Source organism: Salarias fasciatus, chromosome 9 (genome assembly GCF_902148845.1).
Source record: "Salarias fasciatus chromosome 9, fSalaFa1.1, whole genome shotgun sequence".
Lineage (NCBI taxonomy): Eukaryota > Metazoa > Chordata > Actinopteri > Blenniiformes > Blenniidae > Salarias > Salarias fasciatus.
This window is the reverse complement of record NC_043753.1, coordinates 15,902,347-15,930,329: the sequence shown is the minus strand read 5'-3', so window position 1 is coordinate 15,930,329 and position 27,983 is coordinate 15,902,347. Positions and strand designations below refer to the sequence as shown.

Below are 27,983 nucleotides of genomic sequence, written 5' to 3'. Positions count from 1 at the left end.
CCACACTATTATTTTTTCATATTTGATCGTCGCAGATCTGAGATTTCAGACAGTCATCGCATTGTGGTACACAGCAACGGTGTGCAAACTTGCAACTTTAATATTGTTGTACAGTACGATTTCAACAGCATTCTTTACAATGCATCCAACATCCCTCCCCCAATAAATAGAATTTCAGATAATCTAGACTAATCTTTCTATTCTCCTCAAAGTTGAACATTTATTAGTGGACAGTGATAATCACCACACACACTTAATCTTCTTCAGCAAGAAAATGGGGGATTCAGCGTTTTCAAGGATTGATTCACGTTCACTGTCAAGGATCAAATAGTGTCTTTTTTTTTTGTCACAATCACATTGAATTGTTCAAATCTTTGGTAAATTTAACAATTCAATGCTACTAAACTCAAAATCAAAAAATCACCCAGATCTCGGGGTCTAGATTCTCAGATTACATGACAGTTATCAAAGACTCATTTCCCAACTTCAATTTTAAGATTTAATTGATACACTTTTGGAGATTTGAGTAGATGTGCAGCATAAAGGTCTGCACGCCGTAACCCGACGCAACAAAATCAGCACAGTAATGAAGGCACTTCATTCTGTTAGAGAAGATAAATCACAGTCGTTTGAACAAAAAAGTCAGACGTGAAACAACAGCCTGCATAGCACTGTTCAACACAAAAACAAACAAAAAAACAAAAAAAAAAGGTCGTCCATTCTAGGAAAAAAAACAATAAAACATTGTTCTGTGTGTTTGATTGTTTTTGGTAACTAAAATATTACTTGATAGAATAGTAAAACCTCCGTTCTCTGTTAGAAAAATTACTTTATGTACGTCTTGCTCTTAGAAACATTTATGTATGTACATACAGGAATATAATCTTCACTCAGTCCGAGTCCTGTACAAAGAGTCCGAGAATCCAGAGACGGTGAGAGATTCCGTTCTGCTGCTTTCTCTAGATTTGATCGTGATCATTTTGCCTGAAAGCCTCCGACTGGGAGAGCCGCGCCGGGAGCTGACGGTGGGACGGGAGCGAGGCTGCTGGCTGCGGCGGCGGCGGCGAGGTGGGGGCCAGCTGGAGCCGCCGTCTGCTACCTGTTCCTCAGGCTCTGCAGCAGACTGTAAACGTCCTCCTCCTTGCTGAGGCCCTCGAACAGAGGGATGAGGTCCAGCAGCTCCGTGTCCGTCATGTCATCGAACCAGGACTGCACCGGAACCTGCGGCGGCGGGGGGGGGGGGGGGGGGGGGGGGGGGGGGGGGCGAACACATCGGAGTCAGAGGATGGAGCCTCATTCAGCCGTCGGTGTGTAAGTATCACACTATAAGGTGGAAGAACTGGTGGGAGTTTTGAGTCAATAATTAATGGGGGGGGGGGAATGCATCAAAGGCACAGAAAGTGGCAGCAGCTTCACTGAGCTCAACTCTTCCCGAAGGGGAGAACCCAAAAAAAAAAAAACGCACTTTAGATCAGATACGTTGACAATGATTCACAGATAAAATCTCCCACATCATCATTAGCGTGGTGAGTAACAGATTTTTGTGCATTTTGACCCTGTTATGGGAACCAGGCCTGATCGGTGGATACACAACGCTGACGTTAGCACATCTTTATTGTGATCATTAACGGAGCAGATGCGGCTGGCTAAACGGCGCAGTCCTTCAAAAAGCTACAACAAAGATGACGTGAGTGTAATTGCAGTCAGGAGAGGATTATATAATTTCTTTTACTACTTTAATTTCAACATACAAGGATCAAAAGCCAGAGCTTTATCATGATCGCTGGATAATAAAGATATTATATAATCATTAATAGAACTTTATTGATCTACCCTGGGGAAATGACTTCTATACATATAAGCCAGCCTAGTTTGCCTTAAATAGAAATAGCAGGAGCCGGGGTCTCTGCAGTAACCTTTCAGGAGCTGGATTTAACCAGGGAACGTCTGAAAACAAGCTCTGTTCTCTAACACGGTCAGGATGAATTCTGTTATTCCATTAAGTGCTGTTTTGCTTGGTTTTATGAAGAAATGATCGTCACAAGGAAGCAGTTTCCTTCACTCGGTTAAGCACTGTAATTGTGATGTGACTGGAAATTTTCACAGTGCTCCGTAAAGTCAGGACACAAGAAGTGAAGATAACATCTCCAGTTTTAATGTTATTGACTGATGGGATTATCTCTGGGGTCAGCCCAGACTCAAATCAGAAAGCGGGAGGTCAGCAGATTTCTATTTTAGTTTAGATTTGATGCAGAAGTTCACGACGGTGTGACCGAAAGGTGGAGTGACTCACGGCGTTCTCGGGGTGGAAGATGTAGGAGGCAGGTGAGTTGTCTATGATGATGACTTTGCTGAGCTCTCGGCCCAGCCGGCTGAGGTCTTTGACGTAGTTTCCTCTGTGGAAAACACAGGATTCCCTGAAGAGCCGGGCTCGAAACACCCCCCACTGGTCCAGCAGGTCCGCCACGGGGTCGGCGTACTGAACAGAGCAAACAGCGGGGGGGGGGGTTCAAACCGGTGAAAGCACCGCAGCGTTGCGGTGGATCGCCGCCGGCCGGAAACCAACCTTGGCTAAACTGGCTGTGAAGAGGACGCATTCAAACAACTCCCCCATCTTCTGGAGGAACTCGTCCACGTGAGGCCTCTTGAGGACGTACACCTGAAACACACACACACACACACACATCAAACACACATTTAACAGGCAACAACATTTCCGAACAATACTGGACTCAATCAAACCGCATTTCCCATTTTTTTTCTCGCTCATCGTCGTCCTCTTCAGCAGATCTCTGTGGGTTAGTCGCTGCCTCCAAGTGCAAGTAATCGAGTATAGGCCAGAGCAGACGCAGAAAGCCTATCCTGGATTACTTGAACCTGGTTGCAGCTACATTCAGGCTCCTTCCCCTTCCGGCAGGACGCAGAGAGAAAGACGTCAGCACCAAAGCACAGCGTCTCGAATCATGTTGCAGGTGTAAAAGTACTTCCATTCAGACTTCATTTTTCGATTTCCGGGAAATGCACCAATTTCTACAGCTCGGCGACTCTGTCACTTTATTTAACAAATGTTCTGACAGCCTTTAGAAAATCTTTTTCCGAGCAACTCGCTGCAAATCTAAGTGAATCGCTGGAGACTGAGATGGGAAAACACACCGGCGAGCGCTGCTGAGGGTTTCTGCCCTTTAGAGAAGTGACCTGCAGGCAGTCCAGTGAAAACACAACAGTCTCCACTGCTCAAGGACACACACTGAACTGTTTAGAAGCCACTGAAGATGGTAAAACCGAGCCAAAAAACCCATCTGATCTCCTCTGAATTAATGGGCGTTATTTCATCGGAGCCCGCTCCTGGACGTCTTCCACGGCGGCGCGCTATTACCTGATGTACAGTGCCGTCAATCTCCACCGGAACGATGAAGTCTGCATTGCTGATGGGCTGCAGGGAAGGAAGAAACCGAGAGAAGAGTCAGAAGTTTGCTGGAAACAACACAACCTGACGGGGAAGCGGCGTCGTCTCACGGTTAGAGGGAAGTAAAACACTCCTGCAAGCCGCCCCGGGCAAACGATGAAGGTTTTAGGTATAACCTGGTTCCCTCTGCTCCGGCGCTCTGTTTCTACCGTGTTGAATAAAACCGAGCGGTGAGACTCCAGGGAGAAACCTGGGAGCCGAGCGGGGATGACGGACGCGGACCGGGAGGAGCGCTGCCATTTTCTCTGCGTGACTTGTGTCACTTAAAAAAAAAAAAAAAAAAACACACAAAAGAGGAAGAGGAGAGGTGCAGGAGGTAGAGGAAGAGAGAAGCCGGAGGGGCGTGGGTGGAAGACAGGCAGAGGGCGTAAAGACGAGGATGAAAGGATTAGGTAGGAGGCACGCCGTGTCGTTTCAGAGAGGAAGAGCAAGAAAAACAGGCGACGGAGGGAAAAATGTTCCGGTGCATATTCATAAGAAAGTGTTTTTAGCAGGAGCCGTCATCTGTTTGCTTGGTTCGTACTGACAGAGACACAAAGAGGCTTATTTAACAGCAGCATTTAACAAGTCGAATTGACTGAAACGCATCTGTTACCGTTGGGGGGGGGAAAAAAAACTGCAACCAGATGTACTAAATACGGCGCAAGTCTGAAAAAAAACGACCCTGCATCCGTTTTCCCGCTCGTTTGTTTTGCAGTTCTGCTGAACGGCGGCGACAGAGAATGGTTTCGAGGTTTGAAGGCTATCAAAACAAAAACAAACATTTACACAATCTCTGCGGCAAAGTGCGAAATTTCTTCCGGCTAATTAGCGCGACCATCCTGCAGATTTGTGACCAACAAACAATTTCCAGCCAGAATCAGTCGCTCTTTGTTTGAAGGACTGAAAGAGACTCGGAGCTCGGCTAATTGGCAAAGTTGGGTATCTGGTGCTATTTTTCCCCCACAGATCATTAAATCCAGACGATAAAGTACAACAAATTCAACCACAGTATCAGTGAAAGGGTTAGTCTATTTGGTTCACTGGTGACAACACAGTTATTTAGGAATCTGTAACGCTTATATTGCACAGCAGATGTAAAAAAAAAAAAACATTGTTTGATTTCAGATAAAGAAGAAAGAAAAGCTCATACTTGCTTATTTTGACAGAAAAACGCTATAATATATGCAGACAAGTCGATCACGTCCATGTTCTTTTTAAATGGTGACCTGACCTGTCCACACACAGGAGAGCTCTTCTGCTTCATTTTGCAGGAATGCTAAACATGCCTTATGTAAAACTCTACCCACAATCCCCCGTCTTCCTCCAAGTCGAGCTGCTTTTTTGCCTCCAGGCTTGAAGCTCCGGTTGGTCAGAAGGCAGAGTTCAGTGCCATCCAGCAGAGGGGGTGTTTGCTGTAGGAATACCGAGCTCACGGTTTGACCTTCCACATGACACCTGTGTAACCCATCCCACCGTCCATGAGCAGAGCATTTGTTTATTATTGTCTTTATTATACGCTGGGGGTTTTAGTTACTTTATGTAACGCAGGAGTGAGTCAATTCCTGATCAGAATCTCTCATTCCTAGAAGGTTCTATACATTTTTGGATAAGCAATATTCAGACTCGGCTATTGTTTACGACTAAAGAGTCTAAAAATGTCTGACACCAGCGAAAGGCTGGGAAGAGAACAAATGTACAGCCTACCGTCAAAAAGCACAAAGGAAATCAAAGAAAAGAGAGAAGCAGATGGAGGAAGAGATGCAGGAAGAGGCTTCCTCCTGCTCCTCCGCTGAATCGCTCCATCATCTCCAGACGGAGCGTAAAGCAGCTGCTCGTCGCCCGGACTCTCTAACGGGCCCCGAACGGAGACGACGGCGGCAGACACGGAAACGGAGGAGAGACGGATGCAACAGAAGCAAACGCCGCAACGAGGGAAATGTGAAGAAGTTCACCTCAACAGGGGTCACGGAGAAAACGTCTGCTGGACAAACAAGCTGTAATTTATCAGTGCTGTTCTGATCTTCGGCAGCTGATCGTTTAAAAATAATTACATGTTATGTAAGATTTCACTCAAAATTTAGTAAAGGCTGAAAAATCATCGTGTTTTATAAACCGTACTTGTTGTGGATTTGTGAATCTTAAAGAGTGACTGATAAAGGTCTGTGTTGTAACAGTATATATAACACTGTGCACATTAATGTGAATGCTGAATCCTGCCTGGCAGACAGCATCACATGATACCGATTCAGCTTGTTAGCCTCTATGAAAATGGAATATCTGGAGTTTAAACTGGATTGCACTGAATAGTTGGTGGAGTTTATTCCGATAGATGAATGTACAGTGCGCCGTGTGACTCAGTACTTGTGGAAATAGTCCTGCTGTTTATGATTGCATCTATTTTTAATGCCTTTAAAGAGGGGGTGTGAACGATCTCAGCCTTCAGTGGACACGCTGCTGTTATTGTGATGCGAGGCCTTTAGTCATGTATAAATCTACAACACATTCATGGGTTTCGTTCTTGAATGATCACACACAAAAGACCCAAAAGATCATGTATTTGTATGCAATTCAGCACACTTTATGATTGATCTCAGTAAATTCAGTCCTCGGGCTTGCAGGAGGCTGGAGTCCATCCCGGCTGATTACGTGCGACAGTCAATCACTGGCAGACAGTTTTAGTCACTAATTAACTTCAAATGCTGTTTGTGGACCTTGGGAGGAAACCACTTCTCCAGAGTCGCTGCTGAAAACCAGAGAATCCGCAGAGGAAAACGTGCAAACTGCCCAGAAAGCGACCTGTTTTTGTTTTTCCCCTCTTATTGTAGACATCGGTGCCTGATGAGTCTTGTCTCTCTCTTCTCGCTGAGCGGGATCACGTCCGTCAGCCAAGGCCCAAAATATTGTGGAAAGCGATCCCAGATGAGAAAAGGTCTTTACAGCAGCGTATTAATGCCAGCCGTTTGGGAACTGGATACGGGTGTGAAGATCCGGTGTCTGCGTCGTTTTCACGATATAGCGTATGCGTGGAAACTTTACTCTGAATATTAAATTGTATATCGCCTATCCTTTGAAGTTCTTATTCTCATTAACACATGCTGGATATAATCCCAGAGAAGGCCCGGGAATTATCTCCTCATCCATAACATGCAGGATAAAGCGCAAGGGTATGTGACGCGTTATGTAACGTTCCTTTTTTAGTCTATGTCCATCTGGGCGTAGCGTATCTCTGCTGGCTGTCGCTGTTTTTCTGCACTAATTGTCCAATTCTCGTTTTTGACGCGTGCACTTTAGAGACAGAGAGCCTCCATATTCCGAGGCAGAACGACCTCCAAAGGAGGAAATCGGCAGGAAATCCTGCAAGGCTTCTGAACGGAACTGAAAATGCTGCGTGTGTGTCGCTCTCTGTCTCCCTGTCTTCCTCTCCCAACTGATTTTCATTTATTGCAGTGCCTGAATCCATTTCATACCGCGTGCTGATATCTGAGCTAAATGAATTCTGATGGAGTGAGCATCCAGTGTGTGTGTGTGTGTGTGGCTTTCATCAAAAGTAAGAAGAAAAAAAAAGCTCCTTTGTGAGTCTCTGACTTGTTTTGGCAGAAAGGAGTTAAAAAAAAAAAAAAAAAACTCAGAGTATAAGAAAAATCCAGATTTTCTGAAAAATTCCTCTTGCAGTCATTCAAGGCAACAGTACACTGTACTGGACACACCCTTGTGTGTGTTGTGTGCGTGTGTGCGTGTGTGTGTGGCCTTGCACTGCTGGCATGTGATTGTAATGGGTGGGTCCAGGCCTTTCTGTGCATGTGTGTGTGTGTGTGTGTGTGTGTGTGTGTGTGTGTGTGTGTGTGTGTGTGTGTGTGTGTGTGTGTGTGTGTGTGTGTGTGTGTGTGTGTGTGTGTCTCCCTTTAACTTCAGAGCAAATGAGGAGCCATTTCTAAGTCATATGAAAGAGTGGAGTTTTTTTTCCCTTCCCTCTGCACTCGCTCTAATTATGAGTACAGTAGTTTCCCTCCACCGCCGAATAAAAAAGCAAAACACAAAAAGCTTTGTTCGGTGTTACCTCGAGCTGTTTTCCTTCACACCTCTCTCCCTTTCTCGTTTCAGCTGCCGAGGACAAAAGCCCTCGCAGATGCCGGAGTAATAAGATCAGCTGGAGTCGAAGGCACAGCTCTGCTGAAATGGGTCACTGGGTTTGGCAGGTGCAGTCTGGGTAACTTTTGATGGGGAGATGCAAACTTCAAGAATAAGAAGAGTGTGTGTTTACTATGTAGCTGTGACAGTTTATTCATCTCCTTGCTCTAGACTGGTGAGATCTGAACACAAACCTGTGATGAGTCAGGCCCCGTTGGAGAAATCAAAATGTTTTTAGGTGAAGAAGTTTGAGGGTCAGACTTAAAGGATTAAAGTCATTTAAGTAGTAACTACTTGAATTTGTAGAGGGCTGGCAAAGGAAATGAATGCGAAACAATGCACTGTGTAAGTGTGTTTGTGTGTGTGTGTTTGTTTGTGTACCTTGAAGGAGCTGTGCACGAGTGTTTCGTCCAAGTCGATCACCACGCAGTTCTTGCCATAGTCCGCTATACTGACCTCCGGCAGCAGGAACTTGGCTGGAGGCTGCAAAGAAATACACACCTTTTACAATGGCCTGTATACATAAAACACACACACACACACACACACACACACACACACACACACACACACACACTCTTTCTCTCTCTGAAGGTGTGACGGCTGCTCAGTGAGTGTGTTGAACGTCGTCACTTTGGGCGACACTCAAGAAACACTTAGCAGCACTAATGACCTCCAGAAGGATCTTCATTCACTTCCATGAAGATTTGACTTCACTGCTGAGAGTTTTATCACATTTAACACACTGATAACAGCTACTCGCTGCTGGGTCACCATATCATTCCCATTTCAGGTTAACATTTCAACAGGTAATCTTGAAAATGCTGAAAAATTGCAGATTAATGGAATGGATCTGAAAGCAATGTGATAACAGTGAAGAGAGCGAACTCTTTCCAGCTGATCGTGACATGTTTTTTTGTTTCCTCGAGCCGATATGACTGAAATCAGCTGCCGTACTGTCGGTGTTTCTCGGAGCTGCTGATACATCCCAGTTACCTGGACTGACTTCTGTGGCCGTGCTGCCTTCAGGGTCAGAGGGGAAAAGGAGAAACCAGTGTCCTCTGCCAAGCAGGCCTGAGGTTACAGACAGGCACGGGGCAGATGGTCTGGCCATGGGGGGGCGGGGGAACACACACACACACACACACACACACACACACACAAGCACACACACACCAGTTCTTACACACAAATCTTTACAGAGGTGAGAAACAAGGACTCTGTCAATCTCAGACACAAACACTGGTGTGTGCTGCTTCTCAGCACTCCACACATTTTCTGCACGTGTGTGTACTTGTGTGTGTGTGTGTGTGTGTGTGTGTGTGTGTGTGTTGTATGTTTTATCATTTCTTTCTTGCAGGAGTGCATGCTGATGTATCGCAGGAAGTCTTCCCTTTGAGCAAGGACGCTGGATGACATCCTGTCAGGCCGTGATGAATGTGATTTACACATGCAGGCTGAGCCGAGAGAGGAAAGGGGCCGACTGGGACCTTGACATTTTCACCAGGAGCCGGAACAAACCCTGGAGCCTCAGGCAGGGGGCGCTCTCACAAAGTGATCAACCTCAACGCACCATGCTGCCATGTTCATCATAACTGATGTAGCAGTATGTGGTTTTCTTCTTCTATTTGTGCATCAAAACGTTGCTTTTAAACGCGACCTGGCAGCCCATGTAATCCTGTCCAGGTCACCTGGAGTTATTTATGTCTTCCCGTCAGAGTTCCTCACCTCGGACCTCGTCACCGCGCGGCGTTGGAGCTCGTAACTCGTGGGATGCTGTGAGTGTGAATATCTTAAATTACAGAAAACCACAGGCACCTCACAGATTCCAAAATAGCGAAACGAATTGCAGTTTCAGCAGAAAAAAAAAACAAAAAAAAACAAGGATTAGACAAACTGGCGTTCTGGTTAATGTCTGAGGAAGAACTAACCAGTGAACTCAAACACTGATTGTATAACCACCGGGTAATTAATCTCAAAAACAAAAAAAATATCTAATTTAATGTTATCAGAGCAAGTCATTCATTCGCTGACGCGGACCGCGGATGCGAACGACTGAGATTCGATTGAAAAGGAAAATGTGTTTCATGCTCCGTTCCACCGATTTGACGAACACGGCAGAAATGGACGAGAGGGCCTAAATCGATAATATGATAATAAACGCATCTGAATCGCTTCTTTCAACCAGTTGTGTGAGAGGAGGGCAAAAAAAAAAAAAAAAGCAGCACAAAAGGAGAGGAGCCACATGATCACACCGAGAGAAAGTGCAAAATTTAATCTGACAGCAAGAAAAATCACCTCGGTGTCAACAACCACATGCAGCTGGACTGATGAGGAGCAGCAAGCGGGGGGAGAGTTACTGCGATGGAGTGAGATGGAGTGAAACGAGAGATAATAATACATACACTGGGTATGGGGATGACCTGGACCTGGTCACACTAGAGAAAACAAGCAGAGAGGGAGAGGGAGAGAGAGAGAGAGAGAGAGAGAGAGAGAGATCCAGAGAGACCGGGTGGAAAAACAGAGAAAAGGGGAACAAGGAAAGCAAAAGAAAAACTGTGAAAACATCCCGAGGAAGAAATCGACAACATCGATATTCTAATCAACAAATGCACAGGGGGGGGGGGGGGGGGGGGGGGGGGGGGGGGAGAAAGAAGAGAGAAGGACAGGAGAGAGAGGGACATACAGTGAGAGAGAAAGTGAGAACAACTTGCTGGAAAACAAACAGAGCTGCCATAGTAACAAACACGGCTGGCCAGAAATCCAGCAGCAGCACTCCGCCGCTGGGAGGGACCGCGGGCTGAAAATCAGCCTCGCGCTGTAACAACGCTTTTTATGGCGAGGTTCGCCAAGTTCACTCTCATCTGTTGAGGAGAAGATCCGGTCCGGAGCCGGTCCGGTCCGGTCCGGTCCGGTCCGGTCCGGTCCAGGTAAACAGAAGCAGAACGTGACGTGACTCCGCTTCGTTTTTCAGCCCCCCCCCCCCCCCCCCCCCCCCCCCCCCCCCCCCCCCCCCCCGTCTACCTGCCCCGCCGTGTTTGCGGAGGTTTTGGCGCCTTTTTTTTTTTTTTTTTTTTTTTGCAGAGCCACGGCGTTCTCTTCGCACAAGCTTACTACAGTGGTCAGAGTGTGTGTGTGAGGAGAGGGGGAGGTGTGGGCGAGAGGCAATCCATCACAGTGGACACACACAAGGACCACTTCATGGGGATTAGACGAGCGGCTCCAGCACGTGTGTTTTCATAGGTACGGGGGAAGATTATAAGGGGAAAAGTGCATGTATTCTGAGCAACCCGGCGCTCTTAGTGTGTTTTTCTTGAGTGTGCGCGTGTGTGCGTAGGCAGATATCGAAGAATGCAAGATGGGAAGCGAGCCCGTATTTTCAAGCGGTGGATGGTAAACAACTGCTGGGTTCAACGGGTTTGAAGCAGCTGGAAAAATTTGTGGAGGGAAGCTCAGCGAGGCTGCACAGCGCCTCGGCGCTCCGCAGGAAAAGGCAAACCCTAACAAGCTCTCAGTGACAAAAACCAAACAAATGTTACTTGTTACTTCAGCTCGCAAGTCAGCCCAGAATTGTAAAACATTAACCGATCCCCTCAAGGATGTTTTTTTTTTTTCGCTCGGATGTAAATTTTATGTTATTTGGAGTCTGGCCAACCATGACATGAGAGAAAAATGGGCTTCACCTTGGGAGGACTGCCGTTCTCCTCCGGCGGCGGGGGCAGAGAGAGTGTCTTGTTGTTGGCGGGCGGCGGCTCCACACGGTAGTCATTGTAGTTACGGAAGCAGCAGAAAAAGGGGCTGAATATGCTCCGACTGCGGTGCTTCTTTAGGCTGCTGTTGGACTGGGAGACTGGGGAAGGGCGAAAAGAAGAGAGAGAAACGCTTTGGTTACATTCATTTACTTCAGAATACGAATAAACTGTTACACAACAAGCCCGAGAGTCGCTATAAAGCAGCATAAACAAAAGTCTACAATTCCTCAAATTTACTCCGCCAGGCTGCAAGAATGAGCCAGTAAAGTGTGAGTCTTTGTCTCGCACCAGTTTTCTCCTCATCTGCTTGTTTTTGGAAGCTTTTTTTATCAAACTTGGCAGCGTTGATATTGATACCACGGAGATATTGCTGCAATGAAACACTTTTGTTTGCCAAATAAAAGGTTTAATGACCAAATTGTTGTCTGCATTGCAAGACAATATATTATGGTGATTTCCAACACAAAATTCAGGATTTTTTTTGTCTTTTTTTATCTTTTAAAAACAATTTGAGGGTGGAAACTGGAAAATATTGAGATATCAGGTTTTTTTTTGTCACAACGCAGCAAAACGACAATGAAAAGAGAGGCTGGATTTCTTCCTTTTGAAATACTCCGATACGAACAACAGCTGCAGTGTAAACTTCACCAACTGTGACGACTACTATGGAAACCGAGAGGAGAAAATCAAGGAAAACATCATATGTTTGTGCTTAATTAGGATGCCAAAGCGTGCACACAATGGAAGATCTGCCACTGTTTGTTATTTAACTCATATATTATTTTACTCTGTGAGAATGTATCGGAATGTATTTACAGGTAACAGCTCTCCAGTAACAGGCCGTTTCTCGTGCATCATCGCTTTATTGTGACAGAAAGAGCTGCGATGAATGTTTCACCACAACTGAGGTTCATGCAATCAGCAGCACAGGGACAAAAATAGCCATCATTCGAAGTGGCCTCTGGGAAAACAGCCCGGTTAATTAACATCACGAAAAGAAAGAAACTCTAGAGATTATTACCGCCTAAATAAATGGCAGATTCTGCGTTTCATTCATCTGAAATGTGAAGCCGGTGTCGGGGATGTGACGGCCGATTCGGAGGCTTGGCGAGTGGCGCCGGCGACTGACTGAGCGCTGCAAAGCTCGGAGGAGAAAACAACGTACACATGTAGGTCCCCGGTTACATCACCCATTCTTCAGCGTCTCTGAAGCCCGTGGCCTACTTTCACACTGACAGCGCCGATACAGGCGAGCTCCAGCGGTCTGCAGGCCCTGAACGCTCCATCAAGGATGCAGATTTTTAGATTTTTTTTTTTTCTCCTGGAGTGGGGTGAGAGGGATAAAAATAGAAATCTGGGCAGCTCGAGTAGGAAGACTAAATTCTGACAGCGTAATTACCACGAGGTGTTCCTGCAGCAGGAAATTCAGCCAAGCCTAATTGCTTTAATTGTAATTTTTGGCCACGGAAATCCCAAAATCTGCACGTCGGCCGGCTTTAGGTGGGATCGTGATCCCTCGCCGCCTCGGAGCGACCGTCGCGCAGCATCGCCGCTCGCCGCCGTCTCGTTAACGTGCTCATACAGCCGTGTGACGCGGCCGGCCCGGTCGGCCATGCATGCTGTGGCTGTTTGCAGCGCGCTCCTCTTCTGAGAGCCTTCAGATTGACGCCCGAAACCGTCCTCGGATCGCTCCGACTGCATCTGACAGGCTGCAGGCAGTTTGTCTTCTTTGTTCTCCTCGTCTTTTGTAGCCCAGAGCTTGCCGTGGCTCTTCCTCCTCTCTGACAGACGCTACAGAGAGGCAGCAGTCGGGTAAACAAACGCTATATGGTTGGAAAAAGGGGGAAAGCGTCGTGCTGCGATACTCTAACCTGCGTGATGATTGAAATTATACAAGTCTGGTCATTTCTCTCCACAGATGTAAAAAAAAAAAAAAAAAAAAAATGCATTAAGTCTCGTATACAGGCGACGCACGCATTAATCCTGGAAGACAAAGGTCACCGTTCGCACTCAAACACACAAACACGCTCGTACAGGCAGTGATGAGGAAGTCTCATTAATGTGTGAAGACTTAATGTGGTGGAATTAAGAGCACACGACAAGCCGTGTACTGCAGCGCAACATGAGGAGATCTGTGTAATTACGTAATTGAAAGAGGCCGGTTCATCAAAAAGAGCTTTGGTGTGACGTGAATCGTGCGGAGTTTATTTCGTTTCCAGTGTCTAAAACATGCTTCAAAACACTGTCAGAGTATTTTTCACGAGGAACCTTGAAGATGGAGTTTACAGGTTGTAAAGAAAATCTCTGTAAATCAGTAACCGTGGACTGCAGAGTTGGAGAATGAGCCCTAAAACAAACTTATTGAACACCAAATTACTCAAAAACTTCATATTCTACCTTAATAATTTGAAATTTGTTGGTAAAGCCGTCACCTTCCCAATTCCCAAACCGGTCCTGTTCATGTGTGAAGACACTGAACTTCAGCTCTGTGCACATGACTCTGGCCAATTGTGTAAATGTTTTAAGAGCGCTGAAGTGGTAAATGGTTAATTCACCGTTTTCATTTCAAAAGCATTTTCCTCCTCCTATTTACACCCTGGTGGCAGCCATGATATTAAATTATAGGACGTAACGCAGCAGAACCAGCTGACTGTTAGTATAAGCAGTCCTGTAATGACTGATTTGATACTATACTTGTCTGTCAGCCTTCCCGCACTGTGATGTCTACCTACACACATTCAGCTGTTCGAGTCGAGCTCTTTGCCTGAAGGATTTCCAGCTCCGTGTCTTTTCTACAGCAGCATGCCCTGTTCAACACAGGGAAGAGAAGAAAGGCGGACGAAGCCGCTGTCAGGATGACTTTAGATAAAGCAGGAGGTCAAACCGGAGTCCACAACAGAGAATCTTTTCAATGACAGGCGACAGCTGAGCGAAGTGAACAGACTGAACTGCGGCTGCTGTTTTCCTGCCTGACAGGAAACGACTTGGCTTGTTACAAACGGGTTCCTGAACGCACCTGAGCCGCCCGGGCTCTGCAAAGACACGCAAAATCCCTCTCAGTTTTCATTCCCCGGGTTTTACTGTCCATGAATTCTTAATTTTGTTAGGATCCCAAGGACTCACTGGGGAGAATCACTTGGCCGGCAGCGGCTTTCTGACTGGACTAATAAAGAGACACTGACACTTTACTGTCTAACTGCAGACTCGGTGGCTCATCGGAAAGTGAGACACTCGCTATCTTCCTGTCGATGACTTTATTAATGACTCGACAGAAAAGAGGCGGCGGTACGTTGCTTCAAAGCACTCCGGGTAATCCACAGGCAGAAGATAATAACTGGATGTCAGAAAAAACAAATCTGATCTCCACATTATCAAGAGAAAAATCTGTTTCGGCTTCACCGTTTTGGGGGTCGAAAGACCAGACCGTGTGACGAAACATTCTCAAACTATCAGGATCTTTCATTCAGCAGATCAGGGACCCACAGAGGACTTGTTGGCAGCGGGATGTGAAACAGCAAAGCTGTTCCTGACATTCATATCTCCAAGACCTCATTAAAAAAAATAAAAAATGCTGTTCTCTCTTTTTTAATTTCAGTGCTTTGCTGATCTCCTTCGGGAAACACGTTTTTGGCATCTAATAAACAGAAGTATGCTCTCATGTTTACCATAATCATGTTGACTTTGATATGAATAATAAGACTTCTTTTGAGCTTTCATGTCTTCCTGAATCATTTATCTAATTGCATTTCTTCATCTGGTGAAAAAAACATGCCTTCGGTTTCCATTAGATCTACAATATTATACGGTTGCGCTGTATGTTGGTTCGAGTCTGCAGACGTCATGAACAACTCCATTTATATTGTATTTTCCACACGTCCAATGTCCGAAACAGCAGGATCACTGCTTTGAAAAACTGCTTTCTTTCAAATAAAATGAGAAGAAATCTCATAAATTCACAATTTAACTGAGGAAATAAAATCCCACCAGTTCATTAATCCCATTATTTCAGTTATTAAATCAAAAATTGTTTTTGGATTGTGGGTGTGACGCCTCAGTGTCACTCTCCGCTCCTCCATTTTGAGGCATGTACAGTTTCCCGCCTCGCTCCGCTCCCCCGATACGCTCCCCCCGCCCCCCCCCCGATCCAACCAGCCCGAAAAAAAAAAGCAGGTGGGAGTGTGTGAGGGACACGAGAGAGAAAGGAGAGGGAGCTGAAAGGGGAGCGAAGGGCGTAGAATGGGTGGGGAGAGTTACTGTGGTGAGACAGCCTATACTTGGGGCTGATTCTTACTCCACCCCCTCCTGCACCACCACCCTACACAAACAGAGCTTTCCTTTCTCCCTCCGACCAAAACAACATGACAGAATTCGACTGCCGCCGGAGGCTGGGCTAACGCGCACACACACACACACACACACACACACACATGCACGTGGCATGTTTGCATGTTTGGAAAATTGTCCATGTGAACAAGCAGTAAAAAAAAACAAAAAAAAAAACACACATGGAAGCAGACCGAAACTTTTTTACTCTGGACGTCCTTGCTCAGGAATGCGCCCCGGGTCGACTCGCTTTGCATAGTAATGCAGCTTTCGTCAGTCCTGAGAAAAACAGCGAGAGGTCAAAGTGCAGCCGTCGCTATTCAGAACAACGGGCAAACAGGCTGTCGCAAACTACAATAACACAACAACTTAAATCGGTCATGTAACGCTCGCCGGCACCCAGACTGAAAGGAGTCGGTCAACAGCGTGCGGTTCTGGTAATAACAGACACGCGTACTGAAACCTCCGTGAAGGGTGGGGCGTGCGAGAGGCTTCATCCAACAAAAAGCTGCCTGGAGAGAAAAAGAGAAAGAGCGCTTGGGCTCTATCTGCAGCCTCTTCAGAGCAGGTGCACATTATTTTTTCCCCACTGAATTCACTTTATTCAATTCAGCATCTCCTCTCGATCCGGGGCGGGGAGCCGTGAAAACGGCCCTTCAAGTCGGCGCTAAACGTTAGGTAACAGCCACAGAAAGCCTTCCCCTCATCAATCAGGCCCAGGCTCCCTCTGTCACGTGTTCAGGCGCAGCTACTAACGAGGCCGGAAGAGGGAGAAAACGCAGGAAATTCTCAGCATTCCTGACAGGAAGAGATAATCACCCCATGACCCGCAGCGTGGAACGCTGCCAGGCCCTGAGAGGGAACACGATCCCCGGCTTAGCTCAAGACTTCTGAGGTGGCCTCCTTCGCTGTAGCTTTAGAGGCACTGGGATATGCGGGCGGTCAAAATACGGCGCGTTACATCGACGGGTTTTAAGTTTAGCCGCTGGTTCCCGGTTTACAGTGTCCGAGGTCTCGGGGGTTAATGTCAGGACAGCCATCCTCCATGAGACCAACGTTTCCTGCTGAAACTCCGCAGCAAGGCTGACGAATAAAGGGGGGTTCTTTGATACACTACTTTATATTTTACTGTTGTTGCTGAGTTTATCTCTGTTAAAAGCCTTCGCAGACACAGATTAGGATCTCAGCTTTCTGACTTACGTGACCAGCTCTACTCCTCAACTCTAATCCGAAAATTTCAATGATTTAGCATTCCCAGTTTTTTGAAAAAGCTACATTTTTTCTACACTAAGCGCATAAATGCAATCAACCAGTTACTGCCGTGCATGCACAAATGTTTGAATAGTAAATAAATCTGCTACACTGATCAATGTTTAGGAAAACAGTGTGTGAAAAGATCGCCTTTGAAAGATAAAACATTCTTGCATTTCGAGCGTCATACAACAGCTTCATTTAATGTCACAATTTAAGCTCACTTTCGTTTTTGCAGTGCTCCTGCCTTGATTTTATTCCTACTGTATTACTGAACATGACATTTTGAGAAAACTGATGCCAGGAGCAGATGTTTTGAAAAAGCGCAAAGTCAAAAGAAAAGTTCATGGACTTTTGTCCAGTATTTGGAAGAAAAAAAATGGTCAAAAAATATTTTTACTGTAATAATGAAAGAGAAAATGATGTTCAGTCGAGGCCAGATTGATTTAGTTTGAGCTACCAGTCACTGTTGTGTCAAACCACTGGAGGAAGACGACTCTGAAACTGCCGGAGGAACGTCTGATCGCCTCTGTCACGTCTGTTTTACAGTAAAATAATATGAGGATTGCAGACATAGATACTGGAATATGCAACAAATGCAAATAAAGAACTTTACTGTCATATTTCTTCGACCCGCTGCAGAAAGTTACATGATCTAAATTATTACCCAATACTAATATAAAGAAATAATACTGACACCAAAGAGAAAATAGAAAAATGAGATTTAAACGACAATCAATTGATATCAATTAAGCCTTTGTGGCCGAACCTTGACCAGCCTGGTGGCGGCAGCTCGCAGTGCCTGGGGGGCAAGACCGGCCCGTGTGAATGTGGCGCTTTAATAATTCAGATGGAAAACAGGTCGGCTTTAACCGGCACGGCCAGGTACTTGACACACGCTGAAAGCAAAACGCACGTGAGACTGTGTGAAACCGACCGAGAAGTCCTCCAGATTCGACCGTCGAAAGCGACATGCTAAAACCCGCCATCCCCCTCCAGCAGCGGCCACCAGATCGCAGATTACTCGCCGCCTCCCCTCGCTGAGATTTTTAGAGTGGGGGTGTTTTAAAAGTGGGATCAGCTGTCTGCGGCTTATGTAACGCCATGTGAGATAAAATACTTATTCGCCTGCTACTAAAATGAAGAACAGAACTATCTCTCACTCTCTCTAACACACACACACACACACACACACACACACACACACACACACACACGCACGCACACACCGGGTACTCGACTATCCGCCTGCATCTAATGTTTTGAGTTGACAACACTCAGAGGCAAAGTGAAGCCGCCGCCTCTGTCCCCGGCTGCCGCTAACACAACCAGACAGCAGCGCGAGGGAAGTCCTCGCCGTGCTCTGTGTCATCGCAATAACACCGTGGAAGGAATCCCTGCAGAAACACACATCTTCATCTGAGGTGACGCCCGGAAAGGAAACACTTTCATCAACCGCTCCGCTTTATTTTTGGACTGTACTTTGAATTTCCTCCCGTTGCCGTGCAACACACACTCAACACCCCCGGGACTCCAGAGAGAATTCCAATAGTTTTTGGTTTTTAATTTGTTCGAAGATTTGATGTTTTTGATCAAATACTAACCTTTAACTTTCTCCAGCTCATTTGGAGCCATTCCAGTCTGAAGATATAACCTCCCCATCCGGTCCTGGGTCAACCTCGGGGTCTCCTCCCTGTAGAAGGGTGTCCAAACCAGATGCCTGAACCAACCCGGACGGTCCTTTCGACGTGGAGGAGTAGGAGCTCTGCTTTGAGTTTCCTCAGATGGTTGAGTCTCTCACACTATTACAAAGAGTGAATTGGACCTGATTGTTTCGTAATCACTTCACTTCTCAGTATTTTAGGCCCTGGACATGAGACAGGTTCAGGTTTCAAGCACTTACTCAAAATTCCCTGAAAAACTTATAAAACAAAATCTGGCAGCCATGACAGTGTATTAAGAAAAAAATACTCCAATAAGGATAATCCTTCAAAAGTTCATCATTTCTAGATTAAAGGAAAATACGCCATTAACAGTCAATAGTTACAGATGCAAGGCTTTCATTCACATGTAATACATCAGGAAGGAGTTCGTTTTAACTGGAGTCAGGCACTAAAACTTTAATGTAAAACCCAAAACTGACCCTCGACACTTAACGCTGCTAAAATAGCTCTGTTTATCTGTTTCAGTGTCTGTTCGACGCTCTCCTGCACCAAAACACGTCGTTTTAATGAGTAATTCCTGCCAACTTTCGATAAAATCCAATTCTTAGCCCAGAAAAAAAAAAAACACAGAGAGAAGCACAGACAATTACGACAGATCAGCTTCCAAAACAGTATTTACACCAGAGAGCATCTGCCTCACAATGCACTTCAGCATATGTCACACACACAAACACACACACACACTCGCAGTAAATCCTAACAGCTGAGCGAGGCTGAGTAGCACTCGACGGGCTGAGACGGACACTTGTTTGTGTCAGTCTGCCTGAGCTCACTGCTCGCTCCGGTCCTCCACGGGTTCCGTGTGAGGCCATCGAGTCAATAATAGCTCCGTATGATAAAATAAACTCCCATTAAGCCTCCTTACTTCCCCACACAGACAGCTGAGGCCTGTGTGAGAATCGCAGGGCTCGCGGAGGTACACTCAGTTCCAGCAGATGCCTTTAGTCACTCCGGCTGACCCCCGGCCGCCCTTCTGGTTTTGAATTTCCCTACTTATCAGAGCGGATTTATATATTTATACATACACATCCTACATAACCTTATATAACTGACATTACTAAATAACCCTGCTCCATTTGACTAAGCCATGACTCGGAACACGTAAACCATTCAGCTGCCACCTATGTCATGCGAGGTACTAATGCTGTGACCTCCGACACAGAGACGTGGGTGAGCCTGCACCCCCCCCCCCCCAGCTTCTGGTGCGCTCCGCCCAATGAAGGAGATGACGAGAGCGGGGGAATTAACCCACCGAGAGCTCGGGGAGAAATAATGAGGGAGATCTGACTCCTCCGCCGGAGTTACGCAACCGTCAGCAACACAGCCCACGTTGTTTGGGGCTGCGGCGGTTTATTATTTATATATCTTTTTATATTCTCATCTACAACCGCGCTGCATGGAAGCCGACGGGCTCGGTGACTGATGGGAAACCCTTCTTGCCTGTCAGTCGGTGAGAAGACAAACGGCGTAAAGCAGTAGTGTCGGATGGAATTAAAGGTCTGTCTTCAGGTTTCGCTTCGACGCGGACATGTTGAACATACGGCGAATCTGGAAGGAGAGGTGATGTCTACGCGGCCGCAACACCGATTCGACGGGTTAACAGAGGGATTTTAGGGACGCCTGCATCAATCATTTGTATTGATTACTCAGGAAAATGAGGAACTCAGAAGAGAGAATTAGACACAGTCCCAAAACTGAAGATCTTACATTTCCAAAATTCAACAATTTGTCTTTCTTTAAAACTATACTCTCCCATTATTTGCTGTTTTTAGGTATTATGCAACTCATAATTCAGCTCTCAAGCGCTCATCCCACATTCAATGAGCAACCAAAGAAACAACAGTAAATCACATTTATCCACAATAAACTAATACTTGTGACGAATGTAAAGGAAGTGGGAAGTAGGTCATATATTTGTGTGTATGCATGTGAATCCTGTGTGTGTGTTTCCGCTACGTTCCCATGCCTCTGCTCTGCGAGAGGTATTCATCTCCACGTTTCCACACGCAGCATGTCCTACTTAGAAGCCCTTGAGATTTACAGTTAAACAGTATTCACCTTTACCTCGGGAGAACGAGGGGGGAAACGCCTCGGTGTGTCTTTTCCAGCCGGGGTACGAAGCGTGTTTGCTTTATTCTCTGCTCATCTATTTAAAAATGCATAAGCCTTTCTGTGCTCCGCCGTCAAATATTTCACAAACTGGAATGTGGCATCGTTCGAGATGGGTGACAGAAAATCGTTTCAGACAAACATGATCTCCCTCTCAGATAGCCAATTACAGATGATGAATGCCAGCCAGAGGAGGGCAAAATATGCAGAAAGGCCGTCTCCTTGTCAGACACGGGCCGAGTACCTGACTCCAGGCCAGATGCCTTCCCCTGCCCCGACACACACACGGAAGCCACCACACACTCACTTTCTCTCCTTGACCCCTGCTTTTCCCCGATCGTATTGATCTGTTTTGACATCGTCCGTTCAGCTGAATGGACGCGCAATTAATTCTCGCCGTTAGAAAAGCGTCTTTAGATCAGGCTGCCGCGGACGTGTGGCAGGCGGCGCCCCGGCTCCAGAGGGATCGTGACTTCTGGAGCGTCGATAATGGCTTTCACTCACTCCCAGTCAGCGAACACCGACGTTTCGAGGTGTACTGGGAGGGCAGGGCGAAGAACCGAACAGCCATTTGTGAGTCCCAAACGGCTGCTGCTGCAGGAGACTGGGGTCACCGAGCGTCTGCGGGAATCCGCCGAATATATTTCATGACATTGTTGTGGCATCAGCGATCTGCTCCGAAGTGGTTTGCTGGCATTTCTCGGGGACAGACCGCATAAGAGGGAGGATGAATAGACTGCTCAAAAGGCCAGCTCTGTCCTGGAGATGTCTTCGGAAGGTGGTTTTGAAGAGGGCCCGATCAAAACTGATATCCATTATGGGAACAGACTTCACATTCCTTCAGTGGCCGAATGCTGCAGGAGAAACACGACCACAGATCATTCATAACTGCAGCGCGGAGCTAATGAGATTCTGAAAATCTCATCGCCCAGTCAGTAATAAGGCTTCATTTTATTTCTTATCGTATCTAAGTGGACATCACTGATCAAGCAAGGAGTCAAGTAAGCGGAATATTTTTATCTCAAGAATTTACTTCTGATCTGACTGTACCAGTCTCTTTACAGCCTGGAGCAGGACATTTAAAAACAGCCTTTGCTCCAAAACAAGCAACCACAGCATGCACGCTACACTTGAGGGCACATTCAAACATAAAACTTCCCCACAGTGCTGTCAAACATACCATCTAAAACACACAGACACATAAAAACAGATGTAGAGGAGCCCAACATCCAGCTCTGCACAAGAACCGGAGAACGAGAAACAAATGGATTTTTCATGCACACTTTATCCTCCTCAGATTCGACCGATCAGGAGAAATCATTCTACAAGAAGAAGACATCAATAATTCAAGTGCAGACCTAAGATCAGCTTTAATTCACACAGTACTTTGATGAGTTGAAACTGGGATGGCCCTCGGTCCAATTCAAGCCCGCCAGCCAATCAGCATCTTGCAGCAAACAGAGAAGTTCTTGGAATCGGCAGGAAAACAAACAGGAAGCTGTCCTTAGACGACTCTTCGGACGTTAAAATTGCTTTAAAGCATTTTAAAGCAGAACCGTTCAAAGAACGACCGCGGCGAAGATGAGGTTTTTTTTTTCTTTTTTTTAGGCGTTCAAGTGAAAAACATTTAACGTGGCAGTTTTGATTTTTGTTTTTTCTTCTTCTTTTTCACTAAAAGGGGTTCGGATTATCTAACATCAACACATTTCTGGCTTTCGCACAATGCCTCTTGGTCTTTTTATCTTGGCTGCAGCAGAATCACATAATTTATAAGAAGTGAAAGTTAAAAAGATGAAGATGAAATGCTATTTTCACTCAGAAAAAAGAAGTAATGAAGATGTGTTTCACTTTGCTGCGAACTGATGCTTGTTTGTTTTCTTGCTGCAGGAAACAAAAATACACATAATTACCTCAAAACCAGAACAGCGTCTCTGTTCACTCTGGCTCAGCAACACACAAACATTTGTTATTCATGTACATTTTTATTCATTTCAGACAATAATTACACATGTTTATCTGTTTTGATGACATTTGTAGACATTAAGCCAACGTTTAAATCCCATCTGACTTCCCTTTCATCTCGGATGCTTAATATATTCTCTATACTGCTTGATATCGCATTAACTATTCATGCCTGTCCTTAGATCGTTGCACAGCTAAATCTGCACTTGTTCTCATGTCCGATCTGAAGAGACATTTTTATACTGTTCACATCTATGGTGCAAATTTTCCTGCGGACTATGAGCGTTTCCATGGATCCCGGTGGTCTGCTTCAGACACACATGGCACATCAACAATGCAAGATTTACACTCGGGCAAACCGGCGCTCAGACTCTATTCTTAACTAAAAGCTAGTCAGGGAGACGTGAACTCTTCTTCTTCTTCTTCTTCTTCCTCTTCTTTTTCTTTTCAGCTTCAACAGCTTCCTGAGTGAAGGTTTAAGTCTTCACAGTCATCAAGTGTAGGAGTGAAGAAAGAGTCAACCCACTCGGTTTTTCCCCTGCGGCCTCTCCGAGGATGGATTGCAGTGCGATTGCATCTCCTTCCCAGTGTCTCCTAATCCCCAGATCTATGGGCTGCCTCATGATTTAGGGTCACTTTGTTGATTTCTAGCTTGAATCTCTAATCTTGGGGGACGTGAAAATCAGACGCAAGGCTTCCTAATGTTTATCTGTGTCACACAAGATAACACCAATTAAAAAAAAACCTGCCGCTCAACATTTTCTTGAATATATGGAATTATACTCAACACAAATAATAAAACAGGTGAATCCGTGAATCCTACCTACTGTTGTAAACTTCTGACTTTTCCTTCTGGCCTGCTTCTCCACTGACTGACACATGGTCTGATCCCTCATACAGTACACACTTAACAAGCTTATCAGCCAAGCAGCTTAAGCTCGGAGGAAACACATTCAGCTCTTCCCAATGAGCTTCTCCGGGACGGTATCAGACTAAAGTAATGAGCTGCATTGGCTGAAATAGTCTCATGAATCTGTAATAAGGACGTGCACTTCAGCGCGTCCAGCTCTTCTCCTCTTCCTCTAAAGTCAAAATGGTGCACCGACTAATAGCCCAACGCGCGCTGCAGTGCGATGCCCGCGTTTTTGCAAACGATATTGGCAACGACCGTGTAAAAGATTATCCCGCTCAATCACAACACAGCACAGAAAATGCAGACTGGCAAGCTGTGTCATAGGTAGCTCCCCCCTGCTGTGAGCCATGGCGCGCACACACACACACACACACACACACACACACACACACACACACACACACACACACACATATCCCTGCAGGTGTGGTCCACACATCATAAACACTTTAATAATGTACAGCAGCGTGTTCCAGGAATAACCTCAAAAGGAGCAGATTAATAGTTGGGACTTCCGCTCTCTTCTTTTAAGCACTGCAACATGTCTCTAACCGGGGGAACATACGTTGAGGGGATCACATTTTAAAATCCACCAGAGCACATAAATCCCTGCTTCTGTCTGTACTTTTTCTGGAATTAAAAATCCCTCCTCCAGTTTTTTTTTTTTTGTTTTGTTTTTTTTGTTTTGTTATTAAAGGATGAAGGTTATTGTGGTTTATAAAGCATGCAGTTTAATGTTTAAAGTGTCTCATTGCAGCTTTAAGCTGCCACTAAAGTCAGGGCAGGCCAGAATGACATGATGTCTGCTGAGAGGAGTGCACATTACTCAGCCTCAGACAGGAAAACCACACGTGCAATCACAACAAATTTAATTTGTATTTGTTATTTTCCCCAAGAAAGTGCTTTTTTTTTAAAGGGGTAAACAGTTATTTCATGGACTCCGGGGTATATTAAATAAATGAGCTCAGCAGGGTAAAAGAACCAATATTGACAGAAGCACAGCTTTATCCCTGCATGACACAAGATCAGCCCTAATGACTTTCAATATATGCACTGCAGTACAAATTAAAGCTAATTCAGTGTGCTTTCTGATTGAGACGGTCCCGTGCACAGGCATCATTACGTGTGCAAATTTGCTCTAAGAGTCTGCCAGAACTAACACTGCAGGATTGAAGAGCTAAACTCCGATTTAACCTGATCTGATTAAGGTAAATAGCTCAACCGTTGACACCTGCTTTACTGTGAAGCTCTTACAGAAAGACCTGAGTGATCTGCAGAGCAAGGCAGGCGCTGGTGGGCTTGGGACTCCCCCCCTCCCCTGTTCTCTCGTCCGGTCATTACATTTCATTGCATCAGATCCTGGGAAGTAAACGACTGCCAAATGAAAAAGCGTAATTTGTGTTTGGAGAGAAGAGACTCTGTTTTCTCAGAAGGCTGTGTGCTCCCGCAGCCGTTCCTGTCAAATATCTGGCCATAAATTACTACAGCACTTCCGTTTTTCAGGAGAAAATCTCCATCATGAAACAAGAAAAAGCTCAAATTCCTAAATTTCTCGAAGATATGGCTAAATGGGAGTCACACGCATTGTGATGTCAATATCTAACATACTCCAGAATCCATAAACTTCAAATCTACACTTGAACATATAAGTCTAGTAGAATTTGGCTCTAATGGGTTACTATGTCTTTGCTAGGAATGAAACTGATAGCACTCCAAAAATAGCCCGCCTGTGCTCTGAAATATTCAGCATGTGAGTGTGCGAGTGTGAGTGTGTGTGTGAGTGTGTGTGTGTGTGTAATCATTTGTGGCTTCAGAACAGCCTAAGCAGGTCACAGAGTAGCTCTCCTGGACAACAAGTGCTGTTTTGCTCTCGGCTGTGAGTGAAGGGCAGGGACTCCGTTCAGGAAGCGCCCTGCTGATACTTGCAGTGTGTGTGTGTGTGTGCGTGAGTTTGTGTGTGCGTGTGTGACAGCAGCCATTTGAGGAGCTTCAGTGTGTGTTTATGCGTGTCTTCTCTAGTCAGTGACTGACCCCGGATTTCATCCTGCCAGATTAATTGTCAGATTCCACATGTCATCTGGATTTACGATCCAAGGCGGGCGGGACTCTTGCAGACAGGGAAGTGTGTGAATTCTGCACAAGTGATTAATTGAGCACAGTCAGCTGCTGATAGGAAACAAAATTAATATGCGTTGGTACATCTATTATACTGTATTTTCTACACGTTGCACTCAGAGATTAAGCCAAGCCTCAGCTCTGATCCTGAACTGTATTTTCTGATTACTTGTCAAAGCAAACCGGTCCAGACTGTTTCGATTATCCTTTAATTTCACAACTCCTGGACTGGAGGCCAGTGAGTCAGAGCACTTCACATATGTCAGCGTTTCCTGAATTTCCCTCTGGGAATAATTAAGTGTTTCTACTCTACTCTACTCTATTCTAATGTGTTGCTCAGTGGTGGGTGACGCAGGAAGGTGACCTTTACAAACACAGAGCACCGGGCGTAGCAGGAATCTGTGGTCCTTCTGGCCTCCGGGCCCCCTGTGGCTCTGTGGGATGGGCACTGCTGCTTATTTGGAAATATCAGGTCCTAATCCTGAAGAACAGTCTGGATCCCCCAACACCCAGCCCATTCACAGTACGACACAATGGACACTCAGTTCAGAAACAGTCAACTGTGCATGAGTTCCCTTCATCTTAAAATTTAAAAAAAAAAAAAGAAAGAAAGAAAGTGTTGGTGGACTGCGAGATCAAAGAAGCCGTCTCTTCAAAGTTAATGAAAACTAGAAAAACTCCCGATTCACGAGGCGGATTTGTCATTTATGTCATCCCCACATGGCGAAGTGGGGACTCTTGTGCAAAACAACAGAGAGAAAATGTGTTTTCGCTCAGCCTCTGTAATCTGCACAGCAGCTGTTGAGCTGTTGTTTTCAGGCACAGTTTTTACACAGATGGAGGTGGACATTTCAAACAGTGTGGACACTCTCTGTCGATTGCTTCCTTACGAAGCTGATGATACTCATTGACAAATAACTGACGCTCTCAACTTTAAATCTTGAATAAGCTGGAATAAATCATTTTATGGTTTTTGCTTTTTGGTTATATTAAAATTGATAGAGGTACTGTTAAAGTAAATTGTTATTTGGATGTATTTTGTGGGACAAACTGCTGATTTAACACAGCTCATGGGTGAGGTTTATTATTGTTAGGATCCCATGCATTTTACAGTGTCATTAATACAGGGGTGTAGACATTGCAAGGGGAAAACAAGAGTACCCGCCCCCTGTAGTAAACCCTGCTCACTCTACACATCTGAGGAAATAGCACATGTTTTAAGCAACAGCATTGAAATTTAATATCATATTTCACTCCATAATACAGTAAATGTCATTGAGGTTGCAGTGCTCCTCCAGCAGTATTTATAAGCCCGGGCAGGCTGGGGTTCTCTGCCTCTGAATGTGTCCCTGCTCCAGCTGAACAATGGAGGTTTTCCGTCGATATTCTGCCTTGATATTGCAGTCCAGAGCCCAGAATCCCCCTCTGCACACTGAAAACTGCAGATTTAACCAGCGACCACCGAGCAGCAGCCGCACTGGCTGCAAACCAGGATTCATGCACAGCAAAGAAATGAAATTGAATTTAGAAAAAAAAAAAAAAAAAAAAAAAAAAAAACGCAATAACATCTGTAATCCTGCGGTCTTACCTTTATCTGGACTTGAAGAAATGCTCTCCTCCTCTTTCGGATTTGCAACCTGTGTTATTATGGACGTGTTGTCCATGGAAACGAGATGTTGTGCACCTTCGGCTACACCGCTTTATTCCCTGGCAAACATTACCGAGCGCACCACAGTTCCCCTTGGCCGTGCACAGGCGAGCGCGTCCCGCCGTCTGCACCATTAAAATCCCATCGGACTCGGAGCGTGCGGTCCCGTCCCCCGGAGCGGCGCGCGAGCGCGGCGAGATGTCAGTGCGGGCTCTGGGGGGGTGACAGTCCGGGGCGAACAAAGCGTCAGTCCTGCACAAACGCCGTGTATGTCCGCTGTAGCAGGCAGCATAGCCCCCGCCTTCTGCCTCCTGCCTCCTGCTTTGCTTCTTCTGCTGCTGCTGCTGCTGTTTGTCGCGCGCTCCTGCTCCCGCTCCGCTCCGCACGCCACAATATTATCTGCTGCGTGATTCGCTTCCACTGTTTACCCAGAGATGGCGACCGACCGTCCTCCTGCCACAGGGCCGAGCAGGCTCGCTACAGCAACACGCCTTCCACATTCCCACTCTGTTTTTCAGTCCACTCTGAGAAGAAAAAAAAAAAAAAAATCCCAACCCCATCAGTCCGCCCACCGCCACTTTTATCCTCGATATCCTCAAGAGCTGCTGGA

The 27,983-nt window shown here is 45.9% G+C and overlaps 1 protein-coding gene across 2 annotated transcripts; it reads right to left on the bottom strand.

The window, feature by feature from the left end:
- Positions 1–272: 272 nt before the first annotated feature.
- Positions 273–27,813, bottom strand: ctdspla (CTD (carboxy-terminal domain, RNA polymerase II, polypeptide A) small phosphatase-like a). Of its 2 annotated transcripts, XM_030099246.1 has the most exons (8): positions 27,314–27,813; positions 11,260–11,426; positions 9,982–10,014; positions 7,958–8,059; positions 3,377–3,433; positions 2,567–2,659; positions 2,294–2,479; positions 273–1,221 (listed from the first exon to the last, which is right to left on the bottom strand). In XM_030099246.1, the coding sequence occupies exons 1-8, from the start codon at positions 27,387–27,389 to the stop codon at positions 1,096–1,098; spliced, it is 840 nt and encodes a 279-aa protein (XP_029955106.1). In that variant the 5' UTR covers positions 27,390–27,813; the 3' UTR covers positions 273–1,095. The 2 variants fall into 2 exon arrangements, with proteins under 2 accessions (XP_029955106.1, XP_029955107.1); XM_030099247.1 differs by lacking the exon at positions 9,982–10,014 and having other exon boundaries at positions 27,314–27,810.
- Between the last annotated feature and the right edge of the window lie 170 nt (positions 27,814–27,983).